Consider the following 15,833-nt stretch of genomic DNA (forward strand, 5'->3'; position numbering starts at 1 on the left):
GGAGGAAACACCGGCATACTTATTCCGTATTTCTGTTGTATTTAATCGACGTAAGGCATGCAGCTTTCCCATGTTAACACTTTCGTGTAGAACTTCGACTGTCGTAGTTCGAAAACAAACCGCTAGAGTATGCCACCAAATGTACTCCGACGGTAGTTATATATCGACTTTGTTATACCCGAGTCGTTTCTTTTCTAAGGTACTCGTACAATGATTGCCCAATTTTACTCCACTATTATGCGAAAAACACGAATGCCCGTCCAGAAACGATTGTGTCTAAATATTTGTACCATGTTAAAAGGACTTACATCTTTGTCGTTTAAAAATGTATCTTTTTCTCATCGTTACGGTAAGAAAGAAAAAGTATAACGTTCGACTATTCGATCAATCGAATGCAAGTTGAATTTTTGTTTCAAAGGAAGCTACCATCGTAATGATATGATGAAATTTTACGCATAACTGTGAAAAGAAACTCATTGTCAAAATTGTTTTTATTTCTGTTATCGAATTAATCAAAACTGACAGAAACAGCAGCTTTATCACACGAATACTTCTAACAAAATTAGTTTCAATCTGCTGTTCGTTATTATCTCTGAATTGTCCCAGGTAGCGCAATTGTCGAAACACGTATGACTAATTAGTTAATTTACAGTCGAATCGTACGTACGTCATTAACTGAAAATTGACAACCTAGCAGAAATTCGTGAACAAATTGTTGACTTGAGATAGTACATGAGCACCTTTACGGTATCTGTCACCACCGGAATAGGCAACCGAAGTGATACGATCAATTAAGTTTGGCGACAGTTCAGGTAATATAGGGCTAATAACCGGGTAATATAGTGTAATATGAGAATCAAGCTCGTAGTTAGCAGATCCCTACATTACCTAAGCTATCGCCAACCTAAATTGAACGTGTCGTCACTTCGGTTGCCAATTCCGGGGTCGACAGATACCGTGAAGGTGGGTGTACAACAAACGAAAAGTACGATCATTTTCGTTTCCAGTTTCAGTTTTGCCATTTTGCCACCGGCTGTTGTAAAAATGTCTTGCGAATAATGAAAGAAGTTGGACAATTTTTTCTCTATGCATATGAGAAGAAAACTTGGAAAGTTAACTTACTGTTAACAACACGTGCTCAAACGTCGATTAGTTTTCATTACTCAAATCATTGGCATAAATTCTAATTCAGTATTAATACAACCGATAAAACTTCGGTTAGCTATAGTTGTGAAAAACTAATCACCCGTAGTAAAATAGAAAAGTGTAGTTCATGTACGTAGCATTTTTTTTTCAAGTGTCGGAAGTCTTTAAATTCGGAGGATATTTGTGCAGTCTAAAGCTTTGCAGTGGAGAAGTTTTGATTTGGATAAGCGAAAGGTCATGTTTAATAAACCTTCAGCGGATAAATTGAACATGTTCGATAAAATGAATAAGCGCCTAATCTACTAGATTTTGACAGTTTTGGTAAGTCCCTTTTTGATGAAATGGTTGATCAACTCAATTTTATTTTTCCAAAACTTCACCCAACTTATAAAGTAATTAGTAGTAATTCAAATTCCCTGCAATAAGAATGTACGATAAATCTAACGAATCACTTTTCAATTTTTTATACTTTCACTATAAGTCCTGGTTTTAAAGAACCGAATTTTTGTAATCAACCTTAAATGTAACACACTCAAATTCAATCCTTGCAAGTGCTCTGACAAAAACTTGAATAATCGGACAGAATACCTGATGAATATGTTGAATGACTTCTGAGTGCGTTGCGTTTTCCAAAGTGCGACCGTTCACCTCTAGTATCTCGTCACCGACCTCCAGGTTGTCCGCGTTGTCAGCGGGTGACCCTACAATTGAATAAACAATCGTTTAATTGTTGTTGCAATTTGCTAGTGATCGATCACTTACTACTTCATTGTTATCGCAACTAATGGCATTTCATATGTGTGCGCGTAGATATGCGCGTATTCGATTGTTACGATAGCGAATTAATTCGACGAAATTCAAGTTTTAAATTTCATACTGGAACTAAACATAACTGAATCGTACACCTGCAATAAACATCAAATCATTGAACAAATCTATTTTAATTTTGAATCATTGGTCAGCGTAATTTTTATTCAATTACACCATTACAGACGAAAACATGTTTGAGTCATACCGCAATGTTTCGTTGTAAATTTTACACAGATTGATTCAACTACAAGAGGAAGCATCGAAAGCCATCTGAATCATTCATAAAGTTATTTACATAATTTACAAGTATGATCGGGATGTTCTGCAATGGTTTTTGCACCTACAATACACCTGCAGCATAACAATCAGAATCGAGTAGGTACAATGTATAAAATTTGCGGTAAAAATACTCAACTTTACTCGGTTCAGTAAAATATTTTCGTCGAAGCTAAAAGAAAACTATGCATTGCTATTTTCATTACGTCCCGAAAGTCTGTTTATTTTGTGTCGGGGTTTGACCCATTTGCTGAGCTGAGGCTTTGAAATTTGGACGGTTTGAATGTCGGGTTCGCGCTGATACAATCGAATGCAGGCTGTGAGCCAAGACTTTGATTTCGTATAGCATCTGATCACTGTGTTTCTATGGTAACGATTCAATAGCGTGTTATTATACCTATCCACATTCATACGTATACTTAATGGGCGTTATCTAAAACCTGTTGTGTGTATACGCGTCGCGCACGTATCAGTTAGATAGACAAATATGCTTTGTCAATACGTGATGTTTGAATACACTCGAAAAACGTATCCATATTTAGTGTTTCATTCTTCCTTTCTTCCTTCCTTCCTTAACAGAGACACGCGGATCGACAACGAAATATTAGATATACCAGAATTGGAAATGAGATGTTCTCGATCACGCATAAACTCACGTATGTAAAACATGAATGTTGATGTATAAAACTTTCCTAGAAATATCCTTAGTTTTTGTGCAGATTGACTTTGAATCCATCAAAAAATACACCTTTGCGTTTTCTGACCAAGTGTAACTTGAAAACGGGATAGGCCATTCTTTGACGTACCTTTTATCCGCAAGTTATTTAAGGCCTGTCAAAACACTGGATATGGTAGAAATATGTTTCACAGGTAGATTCAAAGTTTTGTGTCTAACAATTTGTAACCGAAAAAACATCCAGTTTCATTTCTAGCAAGTAAAACGAACGTTTTCTTTGATTTATCGTCGATGATTGTAGCGTTATCAAAAACTTACCGTATAATTTGACTTTTCCGTTGTGATTCATCAAGATGATGATGTATCCACCGAGGTCTACCATCTTTTCGGTATTATTCCCCCAATATTTTGATTAAAAGGACACCTCACATCTGTCACACGTATCTAAGATTTGTTTTTAATGACTGCGTATATTCTTGTTTATCGAGTATCACAACAATTGATGATTAATCGTTGAGGGTTTTATTGTATTGTTGTCATTGAAGTTGTTTTTACCGCTGTAGATACTGTTGCTGGTTACATCGTGTTGTGCGATTGGTGTTACTTCTGTCGTTTGATTCGATGAGTTGAGATAAAGATTTTTAGCATAAGGTGGTTTAAAACGCTTGTTACCCTTTGCGAAAATACAATCTTTTATAATATGCATAGAACTTGTGTGTTGTATGTATTTATTACTAATGTACGATAGTCAAGATGATCTTAATCTTATAACGGAGCTATTATTAACAGTACAGTTTAAAATTTGATCTTCAAAGACGTTTATTTAAGACACTTGCCCTACCGACACACAATTGGATATAGTTGGTACTCATAGTTATATTATAATACGGATTTATTATGTTTCGACTCTTTTCTAAATATGATCATCCCCTCTTCGGAGACTAATAGAATATATACTAAGGCAATTCGCATCAACGATCACTTTTCAATTCTATAAACATTATTCGTTATGTAATTATTTAAATACGAATTTGGCACCCGCGATTCGAAAATCCTCAGGGTTATATGAAAGACAGGTTTCCTAGATTTATATTATTAACGGCCGACTGCGTTTTCAACTGCTGTATATTCAGGTTATATTTTTCCCGAACATATGAGATCATTTATTTAGCAATTGTCATTTGAATGATATAACTACTTCGGGCACTGCGGGGCCCCAGATTTGGGCCCCTTCACATCTCGTTGCCCATCGGTATGCAAAGTTATTCGGAATTTAAAATTTCACTTTTTCGGTTAACTCTTATTGATTTTTGATTCGATTAGGTTTGTTTTCTTTATTGTGTCTACTATGGCCATCTTTTATTCTTGTCATTATCTCCGTTATCTGCTGGCTTTTATCATTGCACAGTTGAGTCATTCATTTAGAATTAAATTTAAATACGCCGTTTAACGCCGATAGTAATGTAACACGGTGCGATAGATTTAACAAATTTGTACAATCGTTCAAAACTGTTCTTCCCGATGGGTGTACACCCATTCTATCGCGGTTATATCCCGCACCGCACTTACTTTGAATTTTCATTTTTGATCTGTCTCACAATCCCCAGTTACTGCTCCCGTTTATCCCGCAACACTTTCACCCAATCTTTTTATCGACAAATTCAATTGTTCCACTATTATTTTTCTCATCTTGCCGCTCGACCGCCGTCACCGCGCTCCGTTTATCCCTAATTTCCACACATATAGGTGGAGATTGCGAAGAAACCGCCTTCTAACACTGAGATTCGTCCCGAATGCACGACGGAGAGGTGAGCCGAGAGATCAATATAGGGGACCCGATGCTGCCAGTCTGGCTCTGCCGCTGCCTCCTCCTAGGGGATGCTTTCGAGTCGAGACTCGATACGGCGCATCGGCCTCACTAGCCCGTCTGCGTCATTCGGGTTTATCGAAACCCTCTCGAGAAAACCACCCTGATTCAACTCCTCAAATACCATTTCCATCCTACTCGATAAAATTGACCGAATTTCCCGTATAACTATTAGGGCGAGTTCACCATAAAAAAAAGATACTACTCGTACTAGTATATATACTGTTTTTTTATCATTTACTCTCGTTATTTCTGTTAGTTTTTTTTTTTCACATGCTCCAGATTTTTGCAACGTGTTGAGAATGCCATTCGCATTGACTTGGATAAAAAAAATTACAAATCAGTTTATTAAAAAATGATAACGGATACCTGTACATAAGGTAAGAGGTATAGTTTTTATGTATCTGATATGATATAAGGTATATAATATTAACGAATTGTTATTGATAACTATGTCATCGGAATATCTGCCTTAGTCTCTTCATATGTATACAGTTTTTAGGCGAAGGGTTATCAATATATTTATAACCTGTCAATAACTGTGGCTCTTGCCTCATTATTTTTCTATATTTTTATTATTATCTTTTTTCTCGGCCATTTTTATCTTTCCTTTATTTTTTATGTCGCCGCGATCGACCAACACACATTTCATTCCGTGTGGATGGGTAATTATTTTCTGTCTCAGTTAACTCGAGAGCACCCAGCCTGGGACTATAGCTAGCATGGGCACGTAGACACTTGTAAATGAGACGAGACACTTGGAAAATGCTACGGATGCTCCAATTGGAGGACCCTTACTTCTGACTTGTTGCTTTATACAGGATGTAGAAGGCAACAACAAACGCTTGCTGTTTTTAAAAATTGTCGTTCTTCTCGAAAACTGGGTTAATTGTAATATGTTTTTAATGAGACAGATTATATAGTACCACATAACAATTCATGTAAATTATCCATACAATTTTGAATCCAAAATGATCAGTTGTGATATTTTATCGTTTGGGATGTCTCGTTAATTGTGAGTTCGAATTTCCAAAAATTTTCATTGTTTTCGAGTGAATCGCGTATATTCATGGCGCAGATCCATTTCTGATTTCAGGCTCAAACCATAGCATGGTTCAATAGTTATATGCAATTGTTCACTAACACACTTGCATAAATGCTTTATGCATTGTTGTTTTCTTACACGCGTAAATTACATTTTCAAACCGACGAAAAATAATGTCAGTCATGTTGTTATTTGTCACATCTAAAAGCAATTATATCGTTATTGGAATCATAATAAAAGCATTTGAGTATTTATAGTTGTTGCCTTCGATTCACTATTCTACAGTTGTTTAACCGTCCGATTTGAATACTAAGATTAAGTTCAGCTAAATGTGAACAAGACATTTGCAACAAAATATTTTTTTTTATTTATCCTGAAACGATTTGTTGACTAAATGACGTGTACTTCGTTTTTCAATGGCTGTAATTACTTATTCATTCGATAGACAGATCAATTCAATTTTCCATATGTAATTCTTCAGTTCTGTTTTCAATTTCAAAACTGATAACTATGTAAAGATCTTACACTTACATTAAAAATATAAAGAACATCAATGACTAACTGTACAGTTAGAGAGCATGATTCTCTATAGCGCCATGTCGTTAAACTGCTCACCCTGGGTTACTCTTCGTAATACAAGGAGACTATAATACAGGAGTGTGCTCGACCGAAATCTGTGGCGCCCAGCGGAGGGTGACTTCATGGAGTATTTTTTCGATAGATTCCGTTGTAGTGCTCGTCGGTGATATTAGCAACTTCAAAGTATTTGATGGCAAGATAAAAGTTAGTAAGCAATTCATCGGTAACGTTGGATTTTCTATCTTCGTGGAAAAATTGGGATGGAAAAGAATAAGATATTGATTTCACCTGTGTACAGTTGGCCTACGGCCTTTGAATTTGTTAAAAACATGTACGCCAAATAGTTGCTCCTTAATTGCCCTTAATTACACCACAATTTTTATCATTTACTCCTTCGCGCTTTTCAAGAAAAAACAAAAAAAAGTTTCGGTTACTTGTAGCCCAGTAAAATGGCGCCAAATTCAACGAAGTATTTGAAACAAACCAATAGTGATGCAAACCAAATGACATTTGCTTTGAATTGCTCCTTAATTGCTTTGAATTATTCTGTTAGTTTTTTGTATTACTTCTGCATGGTTTTCGAATGAATCGAGAAAAAAAAACGAAAAAGAGCGTTTCGCGAGGCGAAGTGTGGTAGAATTCGATTTGATATATTGCCAAAAGGAATGGTGGTATGGAAAATCTAATGATTGCTACTAATTATTCCTGGGCCGCCCGTAATTACTCCGCAAGTCTCGTAATTTGCTCCCTGATAGTTTTCGAGCAAACTGGAAAATAACGGAGGGTCTAGTTTGGAGGTTACGTCGACGAACTGCAGATTTAAACTAATCTACAAAATAAAAATTATCAATTGGACCAAGTGCATATTACTTTTAACTGCTCCTCGATTTCTTATCAATTGTCTACCAATTTTGTCATTTGCTCCCTCACACTTTCCGAAAAAACTTGGAAAAGCGACACCGATTCGTTGGATGTAGGGATTGCAATCCCGCAATGTTTACAGCCCCGCAAGGCATTAGTGTGATTGGTGCTATTGTGGTGGGGATTGTCATGGTAGTATGACCAAACTGTGTTCCTCGTTTGTCCACTAGCTGCGCTGTCGTACTAGGGGTTGTAGATATAAAATAAACAGTTGCAGATAACCTTGTAGAGCTTCGTGGTCACGCTGTACATTCACATAATAAAACAATTTTAAAAAAATACAAATTGACAAACGAAACATTACACCAGAAAATTTAACAATACTATTTTTATAAAAACGGTAAAGGGATTTTACGTGCGTCGACCACGTGCAAGATAAGCACTCTCCCACTACACTACTAGTCGATACTACATTGACTGAGTATGTATATCTTCAGTCAACGGATGCTATAGGTATAAATTTATGTATTAGTGTCTCAAATGCCGTTTGCCTCAGCTTAGGATTCACAGTTTGTCTGACAATTAATGAGTTCAACTTCTTTTGACGATAAAAAATAACTGTTCTTGCTACTAATTGAACGGTAAAAAATATGGTTACATCTGAAAATGTTATGATATTTATTACCGCAAAATGTATGTACATTGTACATGCTCGGTATACATATATCAAATAAATCATCACTATAACCCTACGCGTATTTCGTCTGGAAAGAAAAATATTAGGTTTTAATGAACATTGCACTTATTTTTGATTGATTAAAAATACTGTTTACATTCTGTAATAGCACAGCTGTTCAAAGCTACCTCTTGAACACGATCTTATACACAGGTCTGGCAACTCCTACGCTGGGAGCACGGTCTTACATGCAGGTCCTGCAACGAACTGAAATTTGAGTGGTGGGGGTAGCCGAGTTATTGTTCAGATTTTTTTTGCCACTACTGGCCACCACGCAGCGCTGTCAGTTATTCATAGACATATGAGTGACGTTACAACGTAAGGTTAGCTGTAGATGAGTATCAAAGATTGGTTAGGGTTCCGCCAAATAATGATAATAAGCTTATGAATAACTCGTAGCGTTGCTCCTGTGGCCATAAGTTGTACTTTTGTTTCGGACGTGAACTGACCACCCCCCACCACGTCCGTTACAGGACCTGTATGTAAGACCGTGGCTGGGAGCCACGATTATTCGCATCGCTTGGCGAGGCCAAATTTCGATTCTAGAGGCACCACCAGTTGTCGCTGCGGTCTAGTTACCAGGATAACAATAACCTCAATAAAGTATAGAAAGTTTCCGTAAATGTATGTAACATATGAGATGGCCTTGCTGTAACGAAATGGAACATTTCGAAGCGCCTAGAATTTCTAGAATCATTAAAACAGGACAGAATTAAACGGAGAAAGATAGATATCCGCTTTTTGCAGGCACTGTTTTCAAGAAAGTTATAAAATGACATTTCCAAATCTCAATGAAATAAAGTTATTTGTTCCATCTATTAAATCTATCGTAAAAATTTGAAAACCAGGATTGGGTTTCAATAAGATCTTGTGACAAGTTTTCAGGTTATATTGAGTATATTTTCATTTCACTACGCTAGCAGCTGACCATGCACTTTCCATATTTTGCTACACCCCTTTGACATACTTCACTTCAACCATAAGTTCAGGATGAACCGTTATTGCTTATCAACGCCATTCTGATCACTTATTGAACCACTATTTGCTTACTGCTTTGTAGCGGAAACTTTTCCAGTTGAAAGCCCATATAACATTGTCCTCTGTCGTACCTCTACCCTCCATAAGTTTTACTTACGTCGAGTTAAATAATCAGTTAATTTATGGATCTAATCGAGACCGACGTAAATTTCCATTTAATATACTATTAAAACTCCTCCCACTGTATTGGTCAAAATCGCCGTAAATGAGCTGAAATTAACCTTTTAAAATCGCATCAATTCTAGGTCTAGATTTCCCCCACATCAATAGAAATTGTAGTAGGCACGGACTTATGGACGAAGTCTTTTCCTGCGGGGATGCGGCGAAAGAGGGAAAGGGAATCAGAGCCGTCAGCCACCTTGATGAGCTAAATAGATATACGTATACCACGGACCACGGACGCACACAGATGTGTACGCACGTGCGGTTGTTTGTTATTATTGTATAGGTTAGGTCAGAAGGTACCCGATCACAGACTGAGAATTCAGAATAATACAACATACCTTATTGTGTAGCGCTTAACTGCAAAAGCAGATCTTTCTCAAAATCACAAAAACAATGTGAGGTCGAAGTACAGAATAAGGCTACATTTCACCTGTAAGTATAAGTAAAGCTTCTGCAACTGTAAATAATATGAATGCTGTGATTCCAAGTAATGTATTTGTATCTATATTCATTCAAGTTTTCCGAAAAATATTGAGAGGCGTAGGATATGGCTTGATACGATAGGGTTGACGAACACAAGTGTGCCAAAGTATGCTTATTTATGTTCATGTCATTTTTCACCGGAATCATTCGATCGAACATCTGCCTTCAAAGTTAGGCTAAAAGACGATGCTATTCCAAATGTGAGTTCAATTCATAGTTTTTTAATACAAATATATTTCAGCATGTGAACATAAATCATTTATTTATGTAGGTTCTATATACAATAATTTACGAATTATTCAACGCGATGTTTTCTGTTCATTCTGTCATTGTATTATATTTTTTTTTTGTTTTTTTCTTTGTTTATATTTATACTCAGTATTATTCTGGTTCTATGTACAGGTGCTTTGCACCTCTACAGAATGTACGCCGGAATTAAAATTGGATTTAAAAACAATGTGCTTACCTGCACAGTTTTTTATACAAAAAGAATTGAAACTGTGTTCGTAAATACCTATACAGTTCGCGGAAATAGTTTATCGCAACGATCTGTCCGAAAAACTAATACTGCCTAAAGTGAATCGTTTAAACGTGGCGCCCGAAAACTTATCTCATCAATATGGCCGACGTGCTATCACGGCCGTGTTCGAAAATTGACTGACAGTACTGTCAGCAATCTTTCATCTCTTTTGCGCTCCCAAGTTCGTGTATAGCTCTGACTCTGTCCTAGGGAATTTTCAGTACTGTTGGTCAATTTACGAACACGGCCCACATGTACTCTCCCCAAGGCGCATACCCCTCGCCCACAAGCCTAGCCTGCTCCGCCCATAAGTCCGTAGTAGTAGGGGTATCTAGGGTATTTTCAGGGAGAAACAAAATCAGTCTAGGGGTAGGACGCCCGGAACATTTGGCAACAGTGGTGTAGAATCTAGTCAGTCACAAACCGAAGTTGCATCGAAGCACCTATATTTTTATACCGTGACCTGTTTACAAGCCGTGCTGTCCACCTCCGTCCAAGTGACGGAGAATATTGGATACGAAGTTCATTAATGTTAACAATTTAGATCCGTAGTACAGTAAACGATACAATTGAGTTCAAAAAAGTAAGTGAATGCGTAATTTACACGATACTCTTCAACTCGTATTTCTTCATCCATAATCCTGCTACTACAATAGACTTTTCACTGAACGATACATTATTTATTGTATTTATTGGTCCTAATTGTTTTTCATCACAGTTTTTCCTCTATAATGATGTGGTTGACACTCTAGAGTTTCGTGTCGTACGTACTTCCTAGAAGTCGTTTAAATGCCTTGATTAAAAATCCCTGTGTCATTGGATAACATTCATACAATAATATGTGCAAATCATTTTGCCATCATCTTGCTTTATTTGTCATTCTCATATCTTATTGTAGGGTTACTTATAAGTATATGTATGTACATACCTATATGCATCCATATACAACTTACACGCATTTTGCCTCTTCACAGAATCAACTTCTCTATTGCAAATTATCTTTTTAATTTTTTGACAAATATATACATATATAGTCATAGTATGTAAATAAGAGTAGACGAGTTTGTGAGAATAGCAGTGTGTAAAGTGTATTTGAATGAAATGTGGAAACAGGATTTAATATTCTATTTATCGTTTGAACAAGTTCTACCTATAAGGTTTCTAGAATAAGTACATATCTCAAGTGATGAAACCTGGAAAAGAGAGCTGTGTAAAAGTTTAAAAAAAATATACTACCTTGTTTGCAAATCATTGAACATTTAACCATAGGCATTGGTTTCAAAATCTAGCTTATCTGTCCTTGAACAATTTTACCTAATTGTACTGATTCAAAGGGGAGGAGAGGTCATAATAATATCACAAATATGTAGTACACGCAATCCAATGTAAACGTGTCTACACGAACTTTGATCAATCTAACATACACTCTGCTCATATACATGTAGTCTGAGTCACATGTTCTCATTATCCATCAGTCACAATAGATAAATGAAGCGAACTCTCAGTGGAAATGTCACGTTAATCACTTCTGTGTTTCTAGCAGTACATGCACAATGATTCCCACATCATTGATCCTGGTTTTGGGAATCTTGGGTTCAGCCTTAGGAATTGTTCAGTATCAACCGGAAGCTGTGCACATCGCATATGGAGGTAAAATCTACTATTTCTAGTACACAAATGAATGGCCTATTACAAATTTCTTTGTGCATAATTCAATTATAATCCATGAAGTTTATGCTATTTAATTTTTGGCCAGTTATAAAAGATGTGGTTAAACATGATTGTATATCATCAGCTAATAGTCAGATTTAATCAATTTTACACAGATAATGTGCATGATATCTCCATCACTTGGACTACAATGGATAAAACTCAGGAATCCATTGTTCAATATGGTATTAATGGTTACGCACTCACAGCCAAGGGTAATTCAACTCCATTTGTTGATGGGGGTCGAAAAAAACACAAGCAATACATACACAGGGTATTGCTGAAAGACTTAACACCAGGGAGTAAATACGGTAAGAAATCTTGACTCAAGAGAAGTATCAGGTGATTGCATATTTGAGTGTAACTGAATGCTTATTAGATCACTTGTTTTTGGGCCTTAAGAACCACAAACAACCATCTCAAAACCAAAAAAAACGTTCTTGTTAATACGTGTTTCGGTCCGTGATAGGTTCTAGGCTACACGCTCTTATTTCTTTTAAGCAAGATCTCTGGCTGTCACATCGATTTTTTTAGGATTCCTAATATCCATACAAAGAATGTCTAGGATCGCTTTTATTTTATTTATGTCTCCAAATCTGAAAGAAAAAATGAACTGATGCTAGGATAGATCCTAGGAACACAAGAAAAATCGGAGGAAGTTATGAATTCTTGGTTTGACAGGAATAACGCAAACTTCTCAAGAGAAAGGGTAAAATATGGGTTTTCAATTTTGCTTTCAGCTTAGGGGCCTAAAAAAATCGATGCAACAACCCGACATCTTGTTCAACAGAAATAAGAGCGGGTCGTCTGAAACTTATCAAAGACCGAAACACTCATTACCAAAAACATTTTTTCGGTTTTGAGATGGTTGTATATGGTTTTTAAGACCCGAAAACAAGTAATCTGATATGCATTTAGTTCTATTGAAAAATGCCAGACTTGGCAAGTTTACCCGGCGCTCCCCTTAATAACATAAAAATTTTCACATAACTTTTATTGTAAGCAAAGCCATGGCACTTATGTTACTATTAAATTATATTACTATTACTAGTATTATATTTATACCCTATTTCGTATCATTTTAAATCACAGTGTACCAATGCGGAAATGAATACGCATGGTCAGACATGTTTTATTTTGTAACTGCACCGACTGACCAGGCAACATGGGCTCCCCAAGTTGTTATTTTTGGAGATATGGGTAATGAAAATGCACAGAGTTTGCGCAGGCTACAAGCAGAAACTCAGCGCGGTCTGTACGATGCTGCAATTCATGTAGGTGATTTTGCGTATGATATGAATACAAACAATGCAGCTGTCGGAGACCAGTTCATGCGGCAAATTGAATCAATTGCAGCCTATCTGCCATACATGACAGTGCCTGGTAATCACGAAGAGAAATACAATTTCAGTAACTATAGGTAAGAATAAGTACTTTGAAATGTTTTAGCTTTAAATGATACTCTTTTTGTAAGTATGTTTGTAAATGCCAAATGCATACTTTATAGAGCCCGCTTCACAATGCCTGGAGAATCAGAAGGCCTTTGGTACAGCTTTAATATGGGTCCTGTGCATTTTATTGGCATTGAAACAGAAGCCTATTATTTTATGAATTATGGATTGAAACAGCTTGTTAAACAGTATGAATGGCTCGACAATGACTTGCGCGAAGCCAATAAACCTGAAAATAGGTAAGATTTCATATAAGATTTGATTTTTGTCTGATGTTTTTCCATTGAATTGAGAAATCGAATAATAAATTTTATTATAGAGCCAAACGTCCCTGGATCGTTACTTTTGGACACAGACCAATGTACTGCAGTAATGCTAACGCCGATGATTGTACAAATCATCAATCGCTGGTCAGAGTTGGATTGCCACTCTTCCACTGGTTCGGTTTGGAAGATTTGTTTTATAAACACAAAGTGGATCTGGAAATATGGGCTCATGAACACAGCTACGAACGCTTGTGGCCTATGTATAACTTTAAGGTATTGTATGGAACAATTGATACTCATCATAATTAATTCTAGAATGGTGCACTATTTTTTGGCATCTTCTGAGGGTTGTTTGCGTTCCCAACGTATTTAACAACCCTTAACATTACTAAAAATTCCGAAAAAAATCATAAGTGTTCTTTACAGTTTTGACTATAAGTTTGAACAATAATAATATTGTAACATTAATTTGGGAATTGTTGATTCAAGCGTCCAAAAAAAATGCACAAAATGCACGGTAACATTGAAACATTAATAACTTTTGTGAAGTGAGTTATTTGAAAAGAAATCCTTTTAGACATTTTTACTTGAGATTCCGTACTTTTGGGAAAAACAAATATGGGAGAATTCAGCAACTAAAAGAGAGTCTTTTTATGGCGGATCATTTGCATCCTCGACAGATGTTTACGTCCTACCAGCTATAGCTAAACTAACCGATTCCAAGGAGCCTGTGGCAGTAAACTATCCCTAACCCAATCTTTTTTTATACACACCAGTAGAATAATGCTAAGCAAATTGACCTCCACAGAATATCTCATTGGTAAAATGTCGAGGATTCAAACGACTCGATGTATACCATTCTATAGTGAAAACGATAATTTAACAATTCAATGAAATCATCAACTATTTGAATTTCCCATTAAATTCAGGTGTACAATGGATCATATGAGCAACCATACAGAAATTACAAAGCTCCAGTGCATATAGTAACTGGATCTGCTGGTTGTAAGGAAGGGAAAGAGAAGTTTATCCCTAATAGGCCAGACTGGTCTGCGTACCGTAGTTCTGACTATGGATATACCCGTTTGAAGGCATTTAATACAACTCATTTGTATCTAGAGCAGGTCAGAATCTTTCCCCATACTAAGATAGCTGTAATTTTTTGGTATGTTTTGTTGCAACAAGGGTCTGAAACAACTAGTCCTTATTCAGCTTTGAACGGCCATTATTATAATTGTGAAACAGACTTGATAATTAGTACTTACTTAACGATCTCTTTACCTACAGGTATCTGATGACAAACAAGGAGCAGTTTTGGACCAATTATGGTTAATCAAAGATGATTTATGGCCTGAATACACTCCAAATTAATTTTAAAGAAATAACTGGGATATTAACATACATGCATGATATTATGTTTCCTTTGAATTTTATTAATTTTGTTTTCTGCACTAGCTTTGTCAATGAGTCAACTATTTTGTAATTTTTATGAGCACTAGTACTTATAAAAACTACACAATATTCTCATCTTTGACAGATGGTAGCACAGGAAATAAAATTTGTTGTATGTGCACATGTAGGTACTTTTTGACGCATGATTCTTATTAGAGCAACTGTCAGGCTCAATCTTGTATCATGCTGGAAGTAGCCTCGCATGTACAGAAAGTGTGGTGGAGGAGTGAGATAGAGCAGTATGCTATGTATACAACCTGATTAGCCGATACGTTTCCTTTCAGCCAATGAAATACCGTGTGAGTGAGCCGGAGTTTCCAGGTAACCCGGTAATATATCGCGCTCGTATCACACGGCCACAATTTTCGCGAGATTGACGGCATGGGTAGCTACATCCAGTAGTATATGCTCTAAGGTCTCAATGTAAAATAACGTTAAATCAAAAGTAAAATAACTCCAATATGATTCAGATATTCGCTTTCAAATTTTACATAGGAGTTTGAAATAAAAGTGGAAACAATTTATATAATTTTCATTGATCTAGTACGATTTCGACGTACACGCCCGTAATCCCGTACATCAGTTAAAACACAGTCGAATGGTAATCCTTCCACTCCTTCAAACATGTTTTCAAGCCCGTTGGGTATTTACCTCTAATACAGAGTGCTATGAATCCGACGGTGTAAAAATAAGAAAGGGTCCGACTGGCTCTCGGTCGCTGTGATTACTTTATCTTAGTAAGGTGGGAATCC

General features: G+C 36.4%; 2 protein-coding genes across 5 annotated transcripts in view; one reads left to right on the top strand and one right to left on the bottom strand.

The window, feature by feature from the left end:
• Positions 1-4,733, bottom strand: part of LOC124222108 (protein PALS1) — a 69,363-nt gene extending 64,630 nt beyond the window's left edge. Inside the window, exons 1-2 of the mRNA XM_046632721.2 lie at positions 3,227-4,733; positions 1,735-1,847 (exon numbers count right to left, since the gene is read on the bottom strand). Coding sequence (XP_046488677.1) covers positions 1,735-1,847; positions 3,227-3,290 — 177 coding nt within the window. The 5' untranslated portion in view covers positions 3,291-4,733. The remainder of the gene's footprint in view (positions 1-1,734; positions 1,848-3,226) is intronic.
• Positions 4,734-9,530: 4,797 nt separating this feature from the next.
• On the top strand, positions 9,531-15,610 carry LOC124222125 (acid phosphatase type 7). 4 transcript variants are annotated; one of them, XM_046632757.2, is made up of 8 exons: positions 9,531-9,631; positions 11,746-11,852; positions 12,029-12,223; positions 13,005-13,332; positions 13,420-13,602; positions 13,683-13,902; positions 14,559-14,753; positions 14,917-15,610. In XM_046632757.2, the coding sequence occupies exons 2-8, from the start codon at positions 11,756-11,758 to the stop codon at positions 14,998-15,000; spliced, it is 1,302 nt and encodes a 433-aa protein (XP_046488713.1). In that variant the 5' UTR covers positions 9,531-9,631; positions 11,746-11,755; the 3' UTR covers positions 15,001-15,610. The 4 variants fall into 4 exon arrangements, with proteins under 4 accessions (XP_046488713.1, XP_046488710.1, XP_046488711.1 ...); XM_046632754.2 differs by lacking the exon at positions 9,531-9,631 and adding an exon at positions 9,854-9,882; XM_046632755.2 differs by lacking the exon at positions 9,531-9,631 and adding an exon at positions 10,607-10,785 and having other exon boundaries at positions 11,743-11,852.
• The last annotated feature ends 223 nt before the right edge of the window (positions 15,611-15,833 follow it).

This window comes from Neodiprion pinetum, chromosome 6 (genome assembly GCF_021155775.2).
Source record: "Neodiprion pinetum isolate iyNeoPine1 chromosome 6, iyNeoPine1.2, whole genome shotgun sequence".
Classification (NCBI taxonomy): domain Eukaryota; kingdom Metazoa; phylum Arthropoda; class Insecta; order Hymenoptera; family Diprionidae; genus Neodiprion; species Neodiprion pinetum.

Excerpts from the sequence above, each read along its gene's own strand:
- LOC124222125 (XM_046632754.2), top strand. Across the intron at positions 13,903-14,558 it reads GGCCTATGTATAACTTTAAG|GTGTACAATGGATCATATGA; the intron begins GTATTGTATGGA and ends CATTAAATTCAG. Across the intron at positions 14,754-14,916 it reads CTCATTTGTATCTAGAGCAG|GTATCTGATGACAAACAAGG; the intron begins GTCAGAATCTTT and ends CTTTACCTACAG.